The sequence below is a fragment of the Corvus kubaryi genome, unplaced genomic scaffold (assembly GCF_017639235.1).
Source record: "Corvus kubaryi isolate FWS band 111438036 unplaced genomic scaffold, C.kubaryi_AGA036_p1.0 74, whole genome shotgun sequence".
NCBI lineage: Eukaryota > Metazoa > Chordata > Aves > Passeriformes > Corvidae > Corvus > Corvus kubaryi.
Genome location: NW_024582061.1, coordinates 2128397 through 2153870, shown reverse-complemented (window position 1 = coordinate 2153870; position 25474 = coordinate 2128397). Strand labels below are relative to the sequence as shown.

General features: G+C 40.4%; 1 protein-coding gene across 3 annotated transcripts in view; it reads left to right on the top strand.

Moving 5' to 3' along the window:
• Positions 1 to 25474, top strand: part of LRP6 (LDL receptor related protein 6) — a 121344-nt gene that overhangs the window by 70498 nt on the left and 25372 nt on the right. For all 3 annotated transcript variants that reach the window (XM_042050557.1, XM_042050556.1, XM_042050558.1), the window contains exons 7-12: positions 122 to 293; positions 15160 to 15376; positions 16467 to 16756; positions 17899 to 18125; positions 20278 to 20462; positions 22181 to 22507. In XM_042050557.1, coding sequence (XP_041906491.1) covers positions 122 to 293; positions 15160 to 15376; positions 16467 to 16756; positions 17899 to 18125; positions 20278 to 20462; positions 22181 to 22507 — 1418 coding nt within the window. The remainder of the gene's footprint in view (positions 1 to 121; positions 294 to 15159; positions 15377 to 16466; positions 16757 to 17898; positions 18126 to 20277; positions 20463 to 22180; positions 22508 to 25474) is intronic.

The following is a 25474-nucleotide window of genomic DNA, read 5'->3' as shown; positions in this document are numbered from 1 at the left end:
AAATATTTTTGGTTTAGAAATGTAACTTTCTGCATGCTATGTGGTTTTGGGGAAGAGTAGCCCAGAAGAATCTATAAGAATATTTGAGGTTTGGATTAATAAGATTTTGTTTCCTTTGCAGGTACATGTACTGGACTGACTGGGGAGAAATCCCAAAGATTGAGAGGGCAGCACTGGATGGCTCAGACAGAATTGTGCTGGTGAACACCTCGCTTGGCTGGCCAAATGGATTGGCACTGGATTATGCAGAAAGCAAAATATACTGGGGAGACGCCAAAACAGACAAAATAGAGGTTTGTAATTGCACCTGCATTTTTTATTCCGTGAAGTTACAGAATGTTGTTTTGCTTTTTATAAGTGTTCATATTCTGATACAGCTGGGAAAGGATGAGGATATGGTGGTTGAGTTGTGCTTTAAGAAACAACTCTCTCCTTCTCAGCCTTTGGGCAAGTTACTTGCTATATTTCCCTCATTTTTTGTGTAAAATAGAAATTATATCCATGTAGTAGAGCTCTCTTTGTAAGAATGCGTGATAAGGACTTGTTAAATAAGTCAGTTCTTAGGTCATCAGGGGAAAAAGCTTTTTACTGGGATTAATGTTTGTCGTTTAAAAAGTTATCTTTCATTCTTTGCACTGCTCAGTTTAGAGCCTAGCAAAACATATTTTAAAGAAATAAATCTTATTTCACATATAATCGTTTGTACTTCCAGAAATCCTCTATACTTTGCATCTCTCTTGTTTTATTAGAGTTTCAGCAAGGGCATAGATTTTCCTTTCTTTCTGACATGTCCTGTTGAAACTTCTAATTAAAAAAAAAAAAGGCACTTTTTCTTCTCTCCCACACTGAAAATCTCATATTTATTTTGTTGGGTAACATTTATGAAACAAATTTGACATTTATTATCTGTCAGTCTTTGAGAAAATAGTATTGTTTAGTATTTGATCAGTTTGCTGTCAAAAGCTTTTGTTGGAAGCAGAAGACTTGACTGCCATGTAGCACCGTCTGCCTTTGCTATATCCTGGTAGATTTGCCTTCCTTTGATGAATTACAGCTTTCCCTGTTCATTCCTAACCGTCACAAATAACTTTTAGCACTTATTGTATTAGGCACAAACGTATCTTTTCTAGACTTACAAAGTTGTTTTTAGTTACTTGTAACTACAAATAAGTCAAGGTGGAGTCATAGTCATGTGCTGGAAGGTCACATAACTGTTACTTCTCCTTCAGAGCCAAAGTAACTCCAGTCCTGCAAGGTGAGTTGCTTTGAAGCACTCCTTCGGAGAGCCTCAGGGAGCAGTTTTCTTTGTCCTGAAAACAAGATTTATAGTCTGTAATTCACCTAGTATTACACCAGCTCTGAGAAAAGAGGAGAAAATAGTCTTAGGGATGTGTAGAGATTTATTTATAACAGATTGAGCCCTTCAGCTCTGATACTGTCTCAGCCTTGAATGTATTTTGCAAAAGGAAAGTTAGGCATTTTTCACCCTCATGTTTGCCAGAACACTGAGATTCCATATTCATTAATAATGATTCTATTCAGTGCTGGATCAGTTTGTGGCAGAAATTTTCATCTAGATCAGTCATGAGCTCACTGCTGCAATTCTGTCAAACTGGCTAGAACACATCATAGAATGTTTATGCCAACATTACAGTGTCTGTGGCAGGACAGAAGATATCTGATTTGGCACAGAGGTTTTTGGGACAATTTCCATTTCATTGTTCTTAAATCAGTGTAAGCCAGCGGAATGAATTTGTTCCAGGTAGTCACGTAACATCTGTGCAGGGCATCAGAAAAAATTTAATACCCTAAGCTTTCAGAATTACTGGTTATTTTTTCCTATGAGTCTCTAGGTGTTAGAGTTATATTACTGCTGCTGCTTTTCTTAAAAAGTTAATGTTTGTTAACTCTTATCAACGTGCAGTAAATCTTGAAACAGTCTGGCTAAAACCTTTAAAGCAACAGAGAACTTTTCCCACAGTTTTTCTTCGGTGGTTTTGGATTTTAGTTTTGTTTGAGGATGTGGGTTTGTATTTCTTAATTCCTGAAGGTGTTCGTTTAGGCATATGTGACATAGAGCTATCAAGTTTTGTATAAGGTGACCAACACTTCCTACACACACACACCTTTTTTGACAGAAGAAATCAGTCCTTGTAACTAATGTGAGGTGGTGGGTGCAGAACAAACAAAAGCAGATGTGGTAAGTTGTGGAAATGGTTGCAGATGTTAAAAGTTTACATGTGGTACTGGGAAGACTGGGTAAGTTGGTGGAAGCGGATTCCACTGCAATTTAGTGGCAAATAGAATTGCCTCTGAACTACAAATCACTGAACGGTAAATTGCTGTAGAAGGAAGGAGTCTTCTTGAAAAAAGTTCCTGTATGCATTTCCTTTGTTATGCAGTTCTGTGAGTATAAGTGTTGATTATTCTCTGAGAAAGGATACTGGGATGGGTAGACCTTTGGATGGAACCCATACAGCCCCTCTTCTCCTGTGTTGAGGCCATTCTGTCATGTTCTTCCTTAGATGCAATGCTGCTGCTTGCTAACTGCGCTTCAGAGGGGCTAAAAGGGGTTGAAAATCAGTGGCCCTTGGTAGTGATCAGCACATGTTCAATGTGGCTTGTGCAATTAGTAAAGCATGGAAGGGCTCTATAGGATGAAGTGGAGGGTGTCCATCCAAGAGAATGGTTCAGTCTGAAGTAGATTTTTTTTTTTTTATCCACACCTATCATGATTTAGGGATGGTGCTCCCCAGTTTAGTTCTCCCACTGAGACTCTCCAAACCACACACCTCTCACTTCCTCCAACAGGATGGAGAGGAGAATTGGAGGCACAGAAGGCAAAGATCACTGATTGAGATAAGAATAATTTACTGAAAACAGCGATAAGAAAAATAACAGTAACAGCATAATAGTAAAGACAGAAAGAAATTATTCACACAGAATATCCCTGACGACAGACAATAATGGATGGCTCCCTCTTGCCCTGCCACATTTCCTTCATTGAAGGAGCCCCTTCTCCCTGGAAGAGTCCCCTTCCCCCACTCCCAGCAATGACTTGAGGTGATACAGAATAATGTCCAGGTCCTGGCCATGCCTCCTCCTGGCTACTGCAAAAATTAGTTATGTCCTGTCCAGAACCCAGACATTTCCTACCCCTTATTTTATACCATGTACATCATGCCCAGGCCCTACTCCTTCCAACCATATACATACATGTGTATACACACATACACACACACAAGTACAGCTCTCATTTCTGTAGTCAGTGGCCATCTCCCCCAAGATGTCTGTTGAGTTCATTTAGTCCATGGCTATGGGTTCTGTCCATCCCAAGTGTCTCCCAGAGCAGGAGGACTGGTGTGATGTTGGCTGGTTGCAAGTTACATAGCAGCTCATGACTGGTGTATCTGGAGCAGTCCATCCTCATTGTCCATGGGAGTTATGGCATGCAGTGGCAGTGTCATTCAGCAACCAGTGTTATACAATTCAGCATCACAGACTGTTCTCACCCAAAAATCAAATCTCCCTCAGGTGCCCATTGTATTTCCCCATCCCTCTGCATCACCCACCAAGTGCACCCCAGTCTTTGAGCAAAAACAATGCCACGGATGGGTTTGCCTTTGCTGGAGGCAGGACTGATCCAAATTGTCTTCCCTAACACATTCCTCATCGGCACCACAAGGACTTCATCCCCTTCTACAGTATGTGGAGGTTTTGTTTGGGCAGGGCCAGCTCGACTGGTAGAGCCTCTGGTGTTAACTAGCGAGGTGGCCTTTGCTAAATGTAGATCCCTATCTTAATCTGTGATAACTAAAATATTCCTAACGTTTCAAGTCTTTCCATTTGCTCACACTGCCTACTCTCCAATGGCAACCAGGAATCTTGAGGAGATTTGCTACACTTTCCATGCCTTCACCATCCATTTTTTATATCGGTGTAATAGAAGATGCTTTGGCCTTCAGCAAATGTTCTACACTTACATGTGAAGAAAGGACACTGGCATAAGTGCAACAAAGAAGGGTGTTTGTGACAGGATCCAAAGATGAAACTTGGAACTGGACGTAAAGGCATCAGAATAAATGCCTGGTTCCTGCTTTGCTTCCTGTGTTTATATGTAGTTGAAAAGGGGAGGGTAAAAGCAGGAGAAGCACATTTGTGTACTTGCCTCTATTGCCTTTAAGTAGTTTTTCATACATGATTTTACATACTTAGTGCTTTTATCATTCTTTTCGCCTTTGCATGTGGGATTCCTCAGAACCGTTATTTAATTGCACTGCTACCAAACTGAATGTAATTCTTGCAAGCCACATTTCTGGTTTGTTTGTGCTACATATGAGTTTTTACTATTTATTTTTTACCCACCGATTCATGCTATGCTGTTCTGGAGCCCCCAGACGATAATAAAGCATCAGCAGGGGTTAATGGAGTCTGGTAGGGGGTACAGCAGGGAGCTTTTGTTCCCATTTTATCTGGCAGCCTGCAGCAGGCAGAAGCAGGCTGTGGCTCAACAGCTTCGTCATTTATCTCGGTCAGGTTTCACTGCTGATAAACTTCTATTGAAATGGATGGCTGCTATTGTGCTTACCAGTGGGGAAGATTTCTCATTGACTTGCTACAGGTTTAAAGCCTTTTCCTGCCGTGCTATGAGGTTAAAAATGTATGATCTGCTCTGTTGAATTGATCTTGTGTTTTCCTGCTCTAGTGAATATTTGTGTTCTTGGCACGTACACTACCTGTTTTAAGGCATAGGTTGGTTTTTTAAATGGTCAGCAAAGCTGGTATTGATAAAGCAATTATAAATGGCTGCATGCATGTGTGGCTGTGTGTGTTGAGGGGAAGTCATGATGATATGGCTGATTTTTCCTAGTTTTTCGGTCTTTGCTTCTTTTTTCTTTATTCATCCTCTCCTGTTCTCCATTCTCGGAGCCAGAGATGACACCCACTAACACCTACTAGTGGTGAGAGTAAAGAAAGGATCTGCCTCCTGCTCAGATCTCCAACCATTATCTAGTGATTTTTGAGTGCAGCTCTAACTTGAAGTGTTTGTGCATTCCCAAATCTATTAGCCGTGCCTGGCATTACTGTCTGTAATCCTCATGATTAGTATGGAAAGTATTACATCCTGCTGTTTTTCAGCTTAAGTACGCACAAGCGTTCAGAACCTAGCCTTGCTGGACAACAGAAAGCAGATGCTGCTAAGACTTTTTAGAGCACAGAAATCTTGAACAGAGAAGACATTTTTGTCTTTGACCTAGGAGCTAATAGTTTGGCATCTAGAGAATGCTCCAATTCATATTCTAATCCTGAAATTGCAGGGCTACATTTTCCTCCGATGACAACTCCCTCAATTTTACTGCCACCCTAAGAAGGAAATTTTGTTTTCTGAGTGTACACCATTTATTTTCTGACTGAGAATTTTTGTCTCATACATTAGTCTTTGTACTGTGAAATGCTGATGACTTGCAAGCCTGGTTACTGATCCTACCTCGTCCACCCTACTTGAAGCACAGGTTTGAAAATTGAGAAGCAGAATGCATTGTATTCCTAGCTCTGAACACAGCTGCTTTTGTGTAGTTGCATTAAACTTCTGCAGGTGTGTATATAGTATATATCAAGTATATAGTCTATTTCAAGTATAGTTGAAACAAATACTTGAAGTTGCTTTGCTGTTTACTTTTGGTTTGGATAGTTGTGGCATTCGGGAATTTCATTCAAGAAAAAAACAAGTATGTGCTGTAGAGGGTAGGGACAGATCCCTGTACTCCATCCCAGTTTCAGAAATTTAAAGCTTACTTTGTCAGGGTATTTCCAACTATTTCTTAACACCTGCTAAGCCTGTATTAAGAAAAAATAGATAGTTTTGAAATTAGTAGTAGAGTAAGAATTTATTTTTTTTAAAAAATAAACAGTATTAGTTTATACTTGGTATAATTTTCATTTGAGAGGTTTCTTTTGAACTTCTGAATGAATCTAAAGAAGAATTAAATTTTGTGATACTGACCAAGATAGTAAAACTGTATTACAAAGCAAACAAGTGACAGCCACAGACAACACATTAGTAAGGTCTCTTGGCTGTCGAAGAGCTGGATACAAGAATTTGAGTGGTCTCTTACCATGGACTCTAAATGCTGAGTCAGAACCTCCTGGCATTGTAAGCTTGTTACGATTAAAAACAAAAATTCTTTTTTTTTTGCTTTGGCTTTTGAACATGGTGCTACAGAATTGTCACTTAGAGATGTACCTTTTCACAGAATCATGGAGTTGTAAGGGTTGGAAGAGACCTCTAGAGATCATCTAGTCAACCCCCAGCTGTTATAATGCAAAAATAAAAAAGAAGAAACATTTAGAACATCCATGCTAGTTTCAAATCAGGAGCATTAAAAGTTACCTTTTTATTACTTTTGATAAATTGAGACTACCTAAACGAAATTCAGATCTGAAAAGTGTGATTTTTGAGACCTTACATTACAAGCCACTTGTGCAGAGGAGTTCTCCAAGAAGTCCTGAGGGATCTGCTGTTGACAGGCTGTCTTGCTTCCTGGGACAGGGATGGGTTCCCAGCACCTTGTAACACAAAGAGGCTACTGAGGGAAGCTTTTGGAAGTCCTGCTCAAGAGTAACCTGACTCTGATCTGAGTACTAAACATGGTATTTTTCTAAGAAGTGAAACTACTGCCCTAAAAATTATGTGGAGAAGACTTTGACATTCAGTTTTCAAATGGTTCTTGTGTCATAGATCTACAGTTCATCCTGAAATCCGTAGTGGGTTTCATCTCATGAGATGTAGATACATTCAGCTCAGTTAAATTCCCTTATGTTGCCTTTATAAAAAATGTTGGAAATCAGCACTTCCACACTGTAAATGTTTAGAATTGATTAAATGAGTCCTACTCTAAAAGCCCCTCTTTTTTTCTGTTACCTCTAAAGAGAGCCCAGAACGGCCGTGTCAGAGCCAGGTGCCCACACTCGAGACACATTTGAGCAGAAAGTTGTGCTGACTGCTCACACTGGGAATTCAGAGATGTTTCTTACAACCTTTGCTAAAAGATGAGCAGTCCTGGTTTGCCACTGATAGCGCTGAAAGCCTCGTTGTCCCCATGGCCCAGCGTGGAGCTGATTGGAGTATAACTGTTGGATCTACATTCATATGTCATACATGCTTCCCAGATTTTTCACACTGGAGTTAGGAAATTGTATTTTGGTTTACGCAGGTGTCTCACCTAGAAAGTAACATGCCTCTACTAGTAGCCAGTATTGGTTACCTAAGGGAAAACACAGAAATCCCTCAAACCAACACAGCCAGGGCCATCAGCTCACCTGAGTCTGACATACTTAAAATATTTCATGGCAAGCTGGGGAGCAATGTGAAGAGATATTGAGAGATACTGAGCTGTCATCTGTGTTTCTGATTCAGCTGAGTACTGTTTGTCAGTCCACTATTATCCCTTACTCTCCAAAATTCTGGCTTTTTTTTTTTTTTTTTTCCTCCTGTTCACAAGCTAAGTTGCATTACAGTAAAAAACCTTGTACTGATCTTGGACCTGAGCTGCTTTGGAAGTATTCACCTGACCTTGCAATCCTTCTCAATAATGATTGAGCTTTCTTCACACAGGTTTCTTCCTTTGCTGTGAGGTTTTGTAGTCTTAACCTGAACATCTCTTCTGGTCCCATGCATGATCTTGTAGCGTGGCAAAGAGTCTGTGGAAAAAGGTGGAAAACCAGGCTCTTGGACGTGCAAGACCCTTGGAATTTAAGTGATTTAGCAAATAGGAGCAGTTGAATCAACTTTAAAACTTACTGCCACCAAAGGTGAAAAGTATCTCGTAACTGGCTGAGTCTCTCACTGGACTATTCCCTGAACCACTTGGACTTGGTAAAACAGCAGAAAACTTTCCACATGTTTTCTCTCTATAAAAAAGGCAATTATAGTCACTTATGAAGGAGTCTGGAACACATCGGGTTGGGTAGAGAACAAATGAAAATTAAGTTTCTGGGGCAAGGCACTGAAAGAAAAAACCTTGGGAAAGAAGAGCACAGAGGCTTTTGCCCATATACAAGGGCATCAGGAGCTGTTATGCCAAACTTAATCTTGTAAAACTGTCCCCCCCAAACCCACTGTGAGGGTTCGGGTTAGTCTTGGCTAGTCTGGTTTACATTCTGCAAAGTGGTGTGTGTAGCTGCCCACAGGTCTTAGTTGCTAAACAGTAAGTTGCAAAATGCAGTCATTAGTTTCCTTTGTTGCCCCCACAGCCTATGCCCAGGTAACAGAACACTCCCTGACTGCTGCCACTCCACCCTATGGATTACATACCAAAATTAATCTCCGTAGCAAAGCATTTTTAGTCACCTGTTTTACCACTGAATCTTCTCAGAAGAGCTTCTTTTTTCCTTGTGAAAATCTCTCTTCTCATCTTACTCATCAATTTGACTCATTTTTTTGTCTTAGCCTGTTCTTTACAAATGCAAGGGGTTTTTTCTGTTGCATGAGATTGCCTAGGAGATGTCATATGTGATTGTCACAATGGTTCTAAAATCCTTTCCTTGCCTACTTGTCACTTTATCTGACCTGAGCCATTTCATTAAAAACTGAACCAATTGTTTCTAAAATTAAATTCCATTGCAGAGAAAACGTTTCTGCTGTTGGCATTGATCAGTGAGCTAAGAAAGTTGTTCTGTTGTGAAAGAAATGAGCTTATAGCAGTGTCTGTAGCCTGATAGAAAGGATATTTATGAAGTTAATCTCTATACTGTTTGTACATACTTATCTTCACAGCAGTCCTATTAGAAATATTATCCATGCTCAGAAAAAATATATTTTGAATTCTGTGGAAAAATTGTTAGAGCTCTAAAAGAAACTGAGGGTGTTGAGGAACTGTTAAATTAGAAATTGTTAAAGGCTATTATAAAACAATTAACAATAAGAAATTTATGGAGTTGTCTGGAGGCATTTGGCTTCTGAAGCAAATCCAAAGGGTTCCAGGGATCCTTTCTGCTGATTCCTCAGGATTTCACTGCAATGAAGAGAGGACTTCCCATTTCATTCCTTAATGTTTTAGAATTGAGGGGGAATGCTGTTAACAGTAAGTAAATGACACTGACAGAGTAATTTCTTCAAACTTGGTTGAAAGTTTCAGTTCTTCACATAAAGAGGGTATAGTTGATCAAGACTTTTTTTAGAGGGAAGACTAATAAAACTGGAAATTTAGACAAGATATCTCTTTGTTTCTCTCTTAGAGTAGCTGTTTTGTAGTAAATACATGTATTAATTATATGATACTGCTGCAGCCATAACAGTAAAATCATCCTGAAATCCATAGTGCGTTTCATCTCATGAGATGTAGATACATTCAGCTCAGTTTTATGTTGCTTAGAAAAGTAAGTTGAAAATACATTGTTCTCAAACCCAGTTTAAAAAAAATGCAAATATAATGATTAGAAGGCATTCTAGCTGTCTTTTAGAGTTATTTTGAAGAGATGCTGCCCAAGTTTCTTTTTTTTTCTTGAACCAAATAAATCTAGTGAGTGTAGTGTTGGTTTTCACTTTCCTTGTAAAGAAAGATTCAGGTACATTTAGGTAGACAATGAACAGACTGATTCACGCTGCCATGAACTGAGTTGTTATTTGTTGCATCAAACACCATGTGTAAGTATCTACCTCTGGATAATCAGGGCTGAAGTAGCTAAGCCTTGAGTGTGAGTATTCCTAAATTATTTCAGGTCTAATGCAAGCCTTGCTCAATTATGTTATGTTGGAATATCTGGGATATTTGTTTTGAATTCAGTATTTCAGGGTGTTTTACAGTAATGCTTCCTTGCAATCATCTTAAGTAGATCAGTGTTAATGATCAAACTCATGAGAAATTCACCTTTTTACCTCATTGTTTTAAGTTGTATCTATTCCTGTGGTGCATTAGCATGACCCATGTTGAAATTGTGAAGGTGGTAATGCTTCCTGATGATTTTCTGCTGTTTTAAACTATTGGGAGAAACCCAAGTTGTCATTGGAATGAGGTAAAAATTGAAGGTCTGCTCAGGAAGAGTTTACCTTTTATTTTGGTGACATTTGCTTCTTAGAAACCTGTGCCAAATGTCTGGGGTTGTGTGCATGCTGTAAGATAAACCGTGACTATATATCCAGAGTATATTTCAACATATTCCAAGGAAACAACAAGCTAGTGTGTTCTGCACTTGCGGGACACATGACATGCAAAGCATTGCCACGGGGTCAGAAGGCTTTCAAATTCCTTATCCTTCCAGAAGAAAGATGAATGCTACAATTGCGTCCTTCCTGTGACTCAGTGAGGGGAACTGCTTTCCAGCTGTGGTGCTTGATAAAAATTTTGTAGAGCTTGGGCAGCGATGGCAGTAGAACTTGAGCAGAGCAGTTGAGGTCCTGCATATTAAGTGGGGTCTCCTGGCCTCTCTGAGGATCAATAAGATGGTGCTGGTAAAGATGCTGAAGTTCAGGAACCACTTATGGCTAAGGTAACTGTCATTTGTCCAAAAACAGACTGTTGATTTTAAAAATTGGAGCTTAGGTTCAAGTATCTGAAATTAGAGGAGCTTATGGATTTTACTGGAAGAGTTGTTTGTTTTAGGGGGAGTTGGGTTTTTGTTTTACTGATGTGTGTCTGTGAAAGAAATAATATTCTGGCAACATCTTGTAGTGTAGCTGGGGACTTAACAGTCCATCACAGAGGCCTATTCCATGCTCATAAGTAATATATTTTTGAAGGTAGTGTTACCAGGTGTTGTTTATAAATTTTCATTGATTGTTGACTTCCTCTGCTCCTGTCAGCCAGAGAAAGAGCTTAGCATGCATGATATTTAACCTGTTCCCCGATCATTTACCACCACATCCAAAAGTGGACCTGGGAAGTTACAGGTCTGTTAGTCTTATTGCAGCCCCTGGAAAGAGTTCTCCTAGAAACCCGTGAGCCAAAGGAAGCAGGTAATGGGGAAAAGCCAATGCAGGTTTACTGAGGGCAAGTCATGCCAGTGTGCTGCTGTACAGTGAAGGCAAACAGGATCCTGGGGTGCATCCATGGGGACATTGATCATCCCACTCAGTGCTTGTCAGGCCATACCCAGCTGTGTCCAGCTCTGGTCCCCAGAATTCAACAGAGATGCAGGGAGAGTGGAGAGGGCCTAAGGGAATGAGAACCTGCCCTGTGAGGACAGACAGAAGGGGTTTGGCCTTTTCTTCATGGAGAAGAGAGTGCTCATACTCTTCCAGTACTGAGGGAGGAAGGAGGTTCTCCAAGCATATGGAGCCACATGGAGAGGACAGGGGCAACTGCTGCAAGGTGCACTGAGGGAGGTTTCATCTTAATACAAGAAAGAAATACTTTACTGAGGTGTGGAGTCCCTCCCCATTACTAGAAGTTTTCTTGATCTAACTGGACAAGATGCTGGATAATCTCATCTAGGCTTCTTTCCCGCAAAAAATTGGACCAGATGATCTTTCAGGGATTCTTCCAGCCTGGGCTGGTCTATGATTCTGTGGTTCTATACTGAAAATTCAACTGTGCTTATGAGTTAAGATGAAAGGTAAGAGTTTGCACTCTGTCACCTTCATCTCAGTCTTGACACCTTGTAGGACTGGGCTCTTATGTTTGGTATTGATCTAAGTATAGCCCGATAGGGACAGACGCTTTCAGTGATGAGCATCTCCTCAGGGCTGTGCACATGAACCAGTGCACATCTGCTTAGTCTCTGCTGCCACCGGCCTTGGTGCACTGGACCTGAGGGGACTGCTTGTCTGCACAGTTCTGCCAGGGTCCCAGCACAAGCTCTAAGCAGTTTCATAAATGAGATAGATTTAATGATGGAACTCTAGACTTAGAGCAATCAAGTGACAAGTTTAAACTACCGTACATTCAAATCCCATATTATCAAAAAGGTAAATTCACTGCATTAGCCTATCTATCACAGTGATTACTGGTATTAGGAGTGAATTGAATGCATGGTATCTGATAACAAAAAAGACCCTCAGAATATGTCACTGTGCATTCCAGTCTGTAACTTTAAATTAGAAGTAATGCTTCAAAGTTGTTATTGTTCCTACAGATCACTAAGTACAGCATTTTAAAATGTGACTACATTTTCAGCAGTAATTCACTTAGTTTGAATAAGCTGTATTTTCGTGAGGCTATAGGTTTGGATTCATTATTGTTTTAGGATAAACAAAGCCCTTATTCTACAAGCAGGATATCTGGTATTTTTTCTGAGGCTGTTCAATTTTTGCACTTTTAAAATTTTTTTTCATGGAACTACTCAGTCTTTCAGTAAAGGTGGTGTTTGTGGTTCCACCACATCTGTTTCCTGTTGTAGCCTATATTCTCAGTGTGATTTGCAGTATTCAGAATGGCCTCAGAATGTGAAACTCCCACCACATTGTGGTTAAAAGCAGCATAAACCTCTGGAGTCACTGCCTCGTAGCAGCAGAAGGTGGGTTTCTTTTATGTGGGATTCTGTGGGGATGCATTTCACTGTGAGGAGCTGGGGAAGGGGAAGAAATCCGTAAAGGAGCATGGGCTGGGACTTGGTTGTTGTCTGAGTTTCAGTATGTGAAAAGATGATGCTGAAATCCCTTGAAATTGGTTGATAAGTGATTGTTCCTTTTTTCTTTATTCTCCTTGTGCGTATCATCCCTACATCCCTTGCCACTTCCCTTCTGCCTTACACCAGACTGTTTGATTCTGTAGCCAATGGATGTAGTTCTGTTGAAATCACCTAACATGCAGCCAAAGTCAGTGCAGACAACATGGTGCCATGGAAATACATATATATATATATATATGTGGTGGTAGCTGGCTGCTAGTGGGCAGATGTTTATATTAGGCAACATTGTACAGATGTGGTCAGGTGAAACTGCAGCAGGAGCAGAGTGGCAGGTATATGTAAGTACTTTCAGAAAGGTGCGTGTTTTGTCTAGGAGATGTAAAACTGTCTTTCAAAGTAGCCTTTATGTGTCAAAGCAAAAACTAATTAAAAGCAGATACGTAATCCTTAAGTCCTCCTCTTTTCCTGACTCTTCAGTATAGGGGTAAGCTTATTTGAACAGCTCTCACTTTAAAGTTTGCCAGAGAAAGTTCATCTCACACCACACACCTTCCAACTAATTCTCTTTGCTGGTAGTTAAGCACTCCATTAAATAGAGGATTTTCTTTCTTTTACAAATACAAGGCAAAAAATGTAATTGCTAAAAATGCTACTTTGTGATGGTGATGTTTTATTGCTTGTAACTGTGTGGTTTTAGTTGGTTCACTTTGTAACAAGTTCATTTTGTGTATCTTCTTGGTCTGCTTAGCAAGCACTAATTAGTTGCAAACACATGGCTTATCTCTGCAGTTTAAGGGGGAGGGGGAAACAAGTCACCACAGACAAGTCATCTATTTTTGAGATGCATGTGCATTAGTGCATTTGTAGAAGCATGCTGTATACTCTGCTAGACTGAAGGGTTTTGGTAAGCTATTTCCATAAAGTAACTATGACCTTTCTTTAAAAGTAAATCCAGAGCTTATTCCTACGAACCAGCAAATATGCAGAGCCCCATTTGATTTTTCTGTAGGAAATGTGCACATAAAGATTCGGTTCCCATTTTAATATACTGAGACTAAGCGCCAAAATGTTGGGAAGTTTATGACAAGGAATAATTTTAAGGAGAAATTGAATTATTGTGAAGGTTATAGCATTTCTTCCACTTTTTTTTTGGGCATTTTTAAGTGTTTTATTAATGTGTACATTATACTGTATGCTGGGAAAGGTGTGTGCTTCAGTTCTGTTTCTCCGTTCCTTTCCTCTCTCCTCATATGTGCCTGGGTAGGAGTTGCTCCAAACTAGCCTTTACATTTCTCATTATCTGGGAAGATACTCTGGCCACCAACTACCATCAGTCTAGTCTGAGTTACTAAGCCAGTTGATCCTGAAGGTTGTCATTGCATAAGTCTTTGGGTTTGAGCCGTAGGGAGGACAGGAAGTCATATAGATTTGTTTGTGGCTATCTTAGTTTCATAAGTGAGAGAGATTTGAAAACAGTGGTTTAATAAATCACTCCTTTTCCAGTCCTTTACTTAGAACATCCCTGGATGGTGGGAAGGATGTTTTAATGTTTCAGGGATTAGTATGCTACCTTGGATTTTGTGAATCACATTGTTTCGGAAAGCTTTTATATTAAGGTTGGTTGGGGGTTTTTTCTGGTTTTGGAAGAGTGGTATACATGCTGTAAACTTAAGCTGTAACCTTGAAACAAGTAGAAATACTTCAGAAGGATTTTTTTTCTGAAAAAGTGAGGCACTGAATCATTCCTAGGCTTCTCTTAAAACACGGGACTCTTTACTCCTGTCAGTATGGTATTTTACAATTTTATAATAATACTTGGCATTCATAGGGCACTTGATCACTTGAACATGCATACATATGTTTAATTAATCCTTTCAGTGCCTCACTGAGGAAGTTAGGTATTACTCCTTTCTAGCAGTGGAGGAAAATGACACAGTAAATTCAAGTGTCTTGATCAAAGGCATGCAATTATTTACAGACTACTGCTGTTCCTTGTAGTAAAAAAATTACTGTACTTAATTTTGAAGAATGGAAAACTGGTTCCGTATTCAGACTGGGGAATATAAATATATTCTGTAGATCTTCTTTACTCTTTGCCTCCCAGTATTTGTGTGGGGTCTCCTCTTAATGCTCTCTGTAATCTGGGCAAAGCGCACTTGGGAGGGACTGTGAACTGGAAGATGCTGAACCAGATCTCCTTGGCCATTACAAACTTGTCTTCATTTGTGTAAAACACAGTGGCTCCTCTGTAAAACTAAACCAAAACTCATGTCAGAAATGAGAGAGTTGTAACAGGAGTAAGTATTATTACGTAATAATAGTTCCCAAAGCAAAGGTAACGAGTCTTGTGTCATAATTTCACATTACAATCTGCTTATGAGACTAGCCTTCTAAATAAGGCTTTTAATAAACACTGTTAATAAACAGTGTCTTCTTTTTTTATTAGGGCGCTGTGTAACATTGATAGCATTATAATGGATAGGAGATTATTTTTTGATTTGAAGTCTAAGCATAGAGCAGCTAGTTTGTTCGTCTGCCAAATAGTGGCAGATTTATTCTGTATACCAAAGTTTGTGTTTGTATCATTCATAGGTCATGAATGCTGATGGAACTGGTAGGAGAGTCCTGGTGGAGGACAAGCTGCCTCATATATTTGGATTCACTCTGTTGGAAGACTACATTTACTGGACAGACTGGCAAAGGCGCAGCATTGAGCGTGTGCACAAGCGCACGGCAGAGAGAGAGATCATCATCGATCAGCTGCCCGATCTGATGGGCCTGAAAGCCACCAACGTGCACCAGATCATCGGTGAGTGGTCTGCTAGTCAGGCAAGGGAGAACAAGATAGAAAATGCCAGCAGTGCTGTTCTGCAGAGTTTTAGAAGTGGGCAGAATCCAGTCCTATTGCACGATAACTGCAGGCTGCAGCTTGATGGGGTGGGTTAGGTCTTCTCTGAGTTCTGTAGCTTGGAAGAATAGCAAGCTGAACGTGTGCTCCCAGTGTGCAAAAGCGCAGAATGAGCCAGTTTTAGTCTGTTCAGTACTTTTTATGTTAACACTAGAAAATTATCTCTAGAAGTATCTAGAAGTACTTCCTGCCCTGTAGTGTCTGTGGTTTAAAAAAGCAGCATCTAGCTTTAAATTGCCTATCCTAAGCTATCCAAGCACTGGTAGCAGTGTAATTGTAGCATCAGAGAACTCAGCACAGTACCTGAGTATCCTGCTATGTGGATAAGGCTTGCAGCTTCTTGCTGTCATCTCTGGATTGTACTGCAGGAAACTAGTCAAATGTAGTTGAGATGTATCTTTGTGTGGCTGATGCCCCAAGGTACATGGCTTTAAATGCAGCCCTCTTTCCATCTGTTTGGCCAGTTGAACTCCTTTGTACCAAGCCTCCCTTGGGAGTTCAATTTCCAGCATGTGGAGGTACATGAGTGAGTATTGCAAAGAGCTGCTTCACTTGCATCTTGGAGAGAAGAGACTATTGAATGGATGTGGAAATAGCTCTGCAAGTTTTTTTACGTGCAGGAGTGCAAGGGGGTATGTAGCTGGAACAGTGTACTGTAAAAGGCAGCAGAACATACACTTACCATGCATTCAGTGCTTGTGCTGTGAATTGGGATCATCAGTAGCTGCTGAAGCCCAGATCCCTTTCCCTAATGCTGGGTTTGTTTCATGGCATAAGGAGAGCAATCACTGGCTTTTCCAGCCAAGGAGAGTAAGGACTGTCTAAAGGATTACAGGAAATGAATGAAAAATAATTTGATCAGAGAATACAAGGAGAAAAACTGCATGTATACTTGGAGAACTCATAGTGTTGCTGATGCATGTGAGGACTAGCTTCACCTTTCACTGCAGTCAGTTTGCAATGCTTGCTTTTCCTCTTGCTGCCTGCTTAGGTACAAACCCCTGTGCAGAAGACAACGGCGGCTGCAGCCACCTGTGTCTGTACCGACCACAAGGCCTTCGCTGCGCCTGCCCCATCGGCCTGGAGCTCATCAGTGACATGAGGACCTGCATCGTGCCAGAAGCTTTCCTGCTCTTTTCTAGGAGAGCAGACATCAGACGCATCTCTCTAGAAACCAACAATAACAATGTTGCTATTCCACTCACTGGAGTCAAGGAAGCCTCTGCTCTGGATTTTGATGTGACAGACAATCGCATTTACTGGACTGACATTTCTTTAAAGGTACAGATTTAGTCCATATTGGCTATCAAGCTGTTACAAGCTTCTTGAGATGCTTAAGAGTAGTTGATGAATGGGGTTTACAAATTTCAAGGGATATGTAGAAGAGTTTAGTTTTTAATTACATTTTCTGCAACTTACTTGAGACCTGTGCCAACAATAATTCATGGACTTTTGCAACTGAAGAATTACAGTAGTTAAAAACACAGAGTTTGAGCGAGTCTGCAAGAGGTGACTTGGCTGAACTCCCTAGGCATGGTATTCTTTTGAGCTGTGTAAGTAATACAGGTGAAATCTGAGATATAGACTTCCCTGCTGTGTGCTGTCACAAACTGGCATAATTAGCAGGTTGTGTTCAAACTAAGAAGTAAACAAAAATCGTGGGTTTTGTTAGCTTCTGGTTGGTTGTGAATATGAGGAGTGTGTGCAGATAGGAATATTGAGGACATAGAAAGGTATCCCATGTTTGCCAAAAGAATTCTGTACTATTCCAACATTAGTCCTTTACTTTCAGGCTTATCATGGAATGCCTAAGCTCTAATATATTATTGAAATGGAATTCTGGCTGTATCTGCTATGACAGGCTGATCCTGATGGCAAAGAGTTAAAAGAAGTCTTTTGAATAAAAGTCCAAGAAGAGATCGTGCCTAGTGAAGTTAGATTCAGCCATCAGTACTGAAGCGCTTAAGCTACTGAGCTCATCAGTCGTTTGGTTGTTTACTTCTATTTGCTGTTCTGTCCTGCACTTTTTTTTAAATAACACTTTAAATAGGGTTCCATGCTATAACATTGATGCTTTTGTGTAGTCCTGGGAGAGCCAAAATATTTCCCCCTCGAAGCTGGCACTGAGTTATTAAGGTCACTTTGTCATGTAGATGCTTAATTCAACCAGCCTAGTTATCCCATTTATTTCCCCAGTGAAATGCTATTGTAATTGACACAGAATACATTCACAGAGCACAGTAAATCATTACTTCTGAATAGCGGCATTGTTTGCTTTGCAAATAAGTAGCATATTGTAAGATCCTCTTTCCTATGAGATGTCTGAAATCTGAAAGTGTTTAAAATCCAACAAAGAAAACAAGCAGCCCAGTGACAGACTGGTAAAATTTCTAATTTGCCTGTGTATCTTTGTATCCCTGCAGACCATCAGCAGAGCGTTCATGAATGGCAGCGCGCTGGAACACGTTGTGGAGTTCGGCTTGGATTATCCTGAGGGCATGGCTGTGGACTGGCTGGGGAAGAACTTGTACTGGGCTGACACTGGCACAAACCGGATCGAGGTGTCCAAGCTGGACGGGCAGCACCGCCAGGTGCTCGTGTGGAAAGATCTCGACAGTCCCCGGGCACTGGCACTGGACCCTGCTGAGGGGTAACTTGCTGATTTAATTCTGTGTTTATGAACAGTGAAAAACAACATTGTGATGCTTCCTCTAGGGCATGGTAGTTAAGCACTGCCTATAAACCCTGAGAGAACTGAGCTGGGGAATACAACCTGGTAATTTAGAGAAATATGCTCTTAATGTCCTGAATAATCATTAAAAGTACCAAAAACAAGAATAAAAATCAGAGCAGCTCATTAGAAAGGAGTTTATATTTAGTTTTTTAATTAGCCACAGAATCAAAGTAGTTTTAGGTTTATGGACCTCATTAATCAGAAAAGGACTATAGCATTGAAAGGAATATATTTATAGTTTTAAAAATTAGGATTATTTTTATTACAAGTTAGGGTCCAATAAAGGTATTAAGTGACTTAATTTGAGGGTGAGGGAGTGAAGTTTGTAGTCTGAGCATAAGGAAGATGTTTGTTTCTTCAGGTAAGGAAACTTTTTAGTTTGCATGGACAAGGGAAGAGGGACAGAGGAGTGGAAACAATTATATTCACCTCTGCCCCAAATTAAAGACTTCCTGAGAAGAAACTTCTCAGTTGGATTGAAGTGTAACAGCAAAAGTAGGGCAATAAACAGGGAGGGAGGGGACGGAACGGGGCAAGCTAACTATTCAGCTTCTGAAACAGCTCTTCTACCATGAAATGCTCACTTGACAATAACTAATTACTGCAAAAACTTTTTGAGGTTACACCAATAATTGCGTTATTTTTCAAATGAGGGAACTTCATTTACAGGGGTTATGACATTATCACAGTTTCCAGTGACACTGTGAGGGCTACAGCAGTGCAGAGAACTTGGAACACATTCCTTCTGCTTTATTTCAACCAGGCGGTGGCAATGGTCACCTCCAGTGGGATCCTAGATTGGATTCAGCCCTGATGTGCCAGGGGTTGCCTGGATGAGAATTCAACACCAGATTCTTAGATCCAGTTACTCATTTGTAACAAAAGGCTGCTGTGGATAATTCTAGTTTTACACTCGAAGTAGGTTTTTCCCAAGGAGTATTGTCATTCAGTGCTTTGCCTCTTCACCACAGAGCAGAAAAAAAATTACTTGGGTCAGAATGCCTGTTTTTCCTTTTTCCTTACAGCAGTAGTATAGCTGTATACATTTGTATACCTTACAGTATAGTTGTACTTCAAATGGAAGTTTTCAAGGCATTGCTGCCATGTGGGCAATTCCGGCACTTGGCTCCGTTCTGTGTCCAACTTGCAAAAAATGCACAAAATACTTGCAAAAATTCTAAGAAAATTTGGTGTCTAAAGAATAGCTCCCTCTTGATCATCAGTTTTTGAAGCAACCTTTTCTATTTGTGCAGTTGGTTGGAATTGAAAGACTTCCCAGGGGGTTGTTACTAGGGTTATTAAAACGCACAGGTGTAAATATTGGATAGCTGTGTCTCACTTGTTTATAGAACAGTATCAGCTTTATACTGTGGAAGAAGTGACTAGCTAGCCATCAAATATATAATATACAAATAAACATCCTACTCTACTGTGCAGTGCCTAAAGAAAATGTAAACATGTGCAAGTCTGTCCTTCTTCCAGATGAGGCATAAGCTGGCATGTGAGTATGTAATAGCTTGTATTTTTGCTCCAGTGGAAATGCCATACAGTTTTGTGGTCTTGGCTGAGTTGTAACACACTTGTTACATGGTTGGTTAACTTAGTTGTGTGGAAATGAGCAGTGGCACCTATTAACAAAAGTACCCTGCAGATCTACCTCTTTGTGTTCCTTCATTTGAGAGACAACTGACTAGAAACAGAAGATAAGTGCTCTGGAAAAATACCCTGCTAAATAACCAGGTATAAATGAAGGTGTCCAACTGCCAACCTCTGCCTCTTAAATGACATGCATGGATTAGTTACTAGTGAAGTGCTGTCACACAGAACTTGCTGATGAAAATCTGTGTCCAAGTAGAAAAAAATAATGTTGGAAGCATTTTGAGGAAATTTGACTCACTTCCTTGCCTGTACTTTGAAAAAAAAATACATTTAGCATAATGGGGATTAATAAATGCTTGAACTTACAGCTCTTCTTTTTCTCTTATTCTTTCTAAGGATTTTTGTTTTGTATTTCTTCTTGAGTTCTCTTGGATTGAATGCAACTATTTTTCTTTCTTCTTTTAATCAGGTTCATGTACTGGACTGAGTGGGGTGGCAAGCCAAAGATTGACAGAGCTGCTATGGATGGCAGTGAGAGGACCACGCTGGTCCCAAATGTGGGACGTGCTAATGGCCTGACCATTGACTATGCCAAGAGGCGGCTGTACTGGACCGACCTGGACACCAACCTGATAGAGTCCTCCAACATGTTGGGTGAGCCCCAGAGCCCTGGGCAGCCTCCTGAGGGCAATGCTGCTTTTTTGCAGCTCCCTCGTGGCAAATTGTTGCTTAAATAATGCAAAGATACACATCATAAGACAAAAATAAAATTTTCCAACCTCTCACACCTTTAATGTTTGCTTCTGTAATTCATGTTTATATAACACTATGGTTAGCAAGGCCTCGATTTTCTTGTAGGTGATTGGGTTGCTCAGAAAGTTAAAATTACACAAGGTGTACATATTTCCAGTTATATGTAGGACAAAGATGTCAACTTACAGTGTTTTGGAGGATCTTGTTTTGCTACTCTGAAGAGCACTAGAAAATACATAATAAAGGTAGAAAGAAAGCCAACAAGAGGATAACAACAGCTTATTCAACATGTAATTTAATACAGTTTGGTTTTAAATCTTTGTTAGTGTCCTCAGGCATTTTTTCCCCCCTGTATTCTGCATGTTAAGGACCTTTTCCTGGGTAGTACTTATCAGCAGGAGAGTTCTCTAGTGCTGGGGTCTGTAATGATTTTATAAACTGGTCATTGCAGCTTATAATGGAGGTGGAATATTTTATTCTTTCACTGTCCTAGAGTACTGTGTGGAGGACTAAGGCCCTCTCAGATTTGAACAGTATCTTGTTTTAACTTCTCAGCACCCACAGGAGTGAACTGCCTTGTTGTATGCTAAATTATTCGGGTTATCATGAACAACAGCCAGTATTTAAGCATTAATAATTAGCCAGTATTTAAGGCTAAAGGAGTTAGTCTGCTTTAAACAGTATGCTTGCAGTAGTGGAACAAAGCTAGAAAAAGATCGAAACAGGAAAATGCAATTATGGGAATTACGTGTGATAGTAAAGCTGTTTTTCTTCAGCTTCTCATGTATTTTGGTGTGTTGTGGAGGCCTGCTCCATGTTTCCCTGTGAAATGTGGGACTGGACACAGCATTAGAGCTTCCTTTTCCTTGTGTCTGCAGCTGGTGACAGCAGAGTGTGGGGTTGTGCATCCTTGACTTCTCTGTGCAAAGAGGGAATAACTTCTTGCTTCATAATCTGCTGTTCATTTTGTGTGACTACACAGCAGGAGGTGCCATGGTAATGAAGTGGTTGATAAAACACTGTTGAAATAATTTCCCCCTGCCGTGTCCTGCTCCTTAAGATCTCTTAACATTTCCATGGTATACACAATTAGCTGTTTCCTATCCTGGCTTTCTGGCTGCTCTTTCCTGTTGTGACGTTCCAGAGACAGGTTAGTTTAGCCTTGTATATTTAATTTTTCTCATAATGCAATGCAGAATTTCATTAAGCTCATAACAATTTTCTTTTTGTAAGCAGTGGGAAAAGTGTGGTAAAAGAGATGCTGAACTGGAAATACAGTATCAGCATCCTGCATTAAATTGAGAGTAATCCTGTCCGTTTTGGGGAGGAGGGAAAGGACAGAATCTTTCTGAGAACCCTGATAATTTTCGAAATTGAAACTTTTCTTCAGTAAGCTACATTTTTTTCTGTGAATGGCAAGCAGGATTAGCACATTTCTGTGATAGGCTCTGAGATTCCTTTTGACTACTGTACATTACTTTGTAATTTACTCTTATAATGATGAAATAGTAACTTTAAAGTAATTGTGTGGTAACCTTTCTGGGCAGGGGACATGTTCAACAGCATATTGCTTGTGCCCATATAACTCTGCTTTTTCTCACCCTTCCCTTTGGACACAGGCCTTGACCGTGAGATCATAGCTGATGATTTGCCTCACCCCTTTGGCCTGACCCAGTACCAGGATTACATTTACTGGACAGACTGGAGCCGGCGCAGCATCGAGCGAGCCAACAAGACCAGTGGCCAGAACCGAACCATCATCCAGGGGCACTTGGATTACGTTATGGACATCCTGGTTTTCCACTCCTCCAGGCAGGCGGGCTGGAACGAGTGTGCCTCCAGCAATGGTCACTGCTCTCACCTGTGCCTGGCAGTCCCCGTGGGAGGGTTTGTCTGTGGCTGTCCAGCTCATTATTCCTTGAACTCCGACAACAGGACCTGCAGTGGTAAGCCATAAGGAATGCAAAGGAAATGCAGGGTGTGTTTAGTAACCGATGCAAGCATTGTACTTGGAGAAGAGTTTTACAGTTTTCCAGTAGTAAAATCTTACTGAGTTTTAAGACAACATAGGATGTTGAAAGCAAAAAGAAAAAAAAAAAATAGTGTTGCAACTTAACAGCATCACAATTACATAAGAGGAATGGCTGTTAGTGAACTTTTCCAGTGGCTCAGCTACATCTGTGTAAACATGAAGGCTAAAAATGTTTTGGTTCTGTGTCAGACCCTCTTCAAGTGCTTGCTTGCTTGTTTATTTATCTGCTTATATATTTCTAGTTTTGCCTGACATAAATGATATGTGATACTTTAATCGGCATTCTGGACTTTGTGCAGCTTTTAGCTGGTCAGGATTTCATTCTGTAATAGCTGTGTTTGCTGGCTGATGAGATGCTGGGGTGGGCCAGTCTCAGACCTCTACAAGTGCTTTTCCTCAGTGAGGGTGGGCTGGGCTCCGTGGCCTTCCCAGCAGTCTGGTTCTTGATCTCAGTGCAGCCATTTTTCTTTATTGTTGTGCAGAATACAAACCTCAAGGCCCCTCAGGCTGTGTGTAATTAGTTTCTAACCAAATAATTTATCCATCTCTCAATAACTGGCTGCCAGTGAAGCTCTCATAATTTGGCAGCAGCTCTGGATGACTGATTTCCACTGGTGTCATTCACCGTGGGTAAAGAGATTCATGGTAGAGAGAGGCAGATTGTATCTCATCCACATTATGCATGAGTAGAGACATCCAGCTGTTGTCTTGAAGCCAAAAGCTGAGCAGATTGTTCCACAAATGCCACCTCATGGCATTTTTTGAAAACCATGCTTTTCAAAAAACTGTGCTTTCCTACTCCCCACATGTTCTGCACTTCTCTCCTTTTTTATTACAATGGCCCTTTGCATGACAGCTGGGTTCTTCCACCCTGGTGCTCTCATGTGTTTGTGCAAGTTAGAGGCACGGCTGGAACCTCTCTGATAGTGACTGTGATTTTCTAGGTGGAGGAATTTGACTTCCAGTGGAGAAAAAGTAGCAGAATGATCAAGTTCATGTTTTTCTTGTGAAAATGCTCCTGGAAACAGAGCATGGAGCAAAATATAGGAAATAGGTTGTGAGCAAATAGAGCCATTTCCGCTTGGTACAGTTCAGGACTCTTTGTGTGGTATTAGGAGTTTTCCTCTGCCGTATTCAAACCTGGGAACTTTCCAGCTTCTCATTTGTATGTAACTGGAGATTGAGGCCTCTCTGCATATAATTTAATTCTTTTTTTTTCGACACTATAATTGGAGCATGAATTGTTGTAACTTTCTTTTGCCTGTATTACTTGCTTATGTACCTCCTGAACATTATTAGTCCAAGCCCTGTCTAGAGGTCCTCCCTTCTGGAATACCCTGCTCATGCATGCATAGGTTCTTTTAATTATGGGAAGGATGTACTGCTCTGGTGAGATCTCTTGAGACCTACCACGTGTCATGAATTTGGAAGGCAGGATTACACAGGAGACATACTCATTGCACTCCATTTGCCTGCTGCCAAAAATACAGTTAAAATATGTGACTGTTGGGAAGGAGAATGATGAAAACTGGAAAGGGATTTCTGAAATTGGTACTGTTTCAGAGATGGGGAGTCTCAAGGGGAGAAATTCTGCTGTTGCTTTTCATAATGAGCCATCAATTCCAAGTTGTAAAGCCAGGAAGTCTTGGGTGTCTTTGGGGAAAAGTAGAAATAATTTTAGGTGCTTATATGTTTACCTGCACTTCTACCTTAATTTTTTTCCCTTTCCATTTCTATCATAAATTCTTGGTAAGAATTCTGATGTTTCTGAATCCATTATTTTGCTGTACACATTCATATAAACTTGTCTTCGCTTTATTTTTTTTGTGCTTTCTTCTACAATTCAGAGCTAAGTAGAAGGCAGCTTAAATTATTGGAGAAATGCTTGGAGGGAAAATACAGGTTTTTCAGAAAGCAAAAATACCTTGCAATTAGGCCTGATTGTTATAGGATGTGAGGACTGAGTGTTGGTTTCCAAGGAAACTCCTCCCTGACTTTTTCTTTTTCCAGCAGTCAGAATAGCTGTTCAAAGTGTATGCTAAAATAACAAAGCAAGGTGATGATGTTCTCTAGGAGACTTTTGCTTCCTCCCCTTTCCCAGATGCTGCCTTACCTGTTTTACAGGCTGGGAAATGAGTGCAGTGTCCCACTGCTAATCTCTCTTCAGACTTGGGCTGTAGAGAATTGATTGTACAAACTTCAGGGAGGCTTCAAGCTGCATTTCTGGCAATTGGCTCTTGTGCCATCTTGCACAGCAGTGGCTTCAGGTAGAGCATTATTGAAAAGAACCCTCTGAAAAAGGAAAATGCTTTCACTACCTTCTCTGATTTCTGACCCAGTTATGTAATACAGAGATAATTTTTTTTTCAGTGATGTATTAAATGCTTTGTGCACTTACTGTAAGTTACAGCTGGTAAACTACAGCTGTATGGGGTGAAGAAATCTTACTTTCTGCTGTTTGAAGGTATTTCTAATTAAAAAAACATTTGTCCAGGAAATTCTTGCTGGGCAGAATATCAGATTTATTTTTCTCATTGCAGGTTGTCATTTCCAGGTAACCAGCTAGAAATAGTAAAGATATATAGATTTGAGAAGAGCAAATACATTTTTCTCCAAAAACACAGCCTCGCACACAGTTAAGAATTTTTCATGTGAATTAGTTGCTTCATTCCAGTACAGGCAGAAAGAGGGTTTGTGGGAACAGGACTGAACCACTGTCAGTCTCTTTTCCCTGAAACATCTAAATAAGGAACCAGTGCTGGCTTTTTCTCACCTTCCTCTGCAAGTAGAAGTGCACCTAGCGAAGGGTTCAACTTCAAAATAGTGGAGCTGCATTTCCCTGAGACCCCTTCAGAAAGAAAATGGACATTTCTTTGAGAGG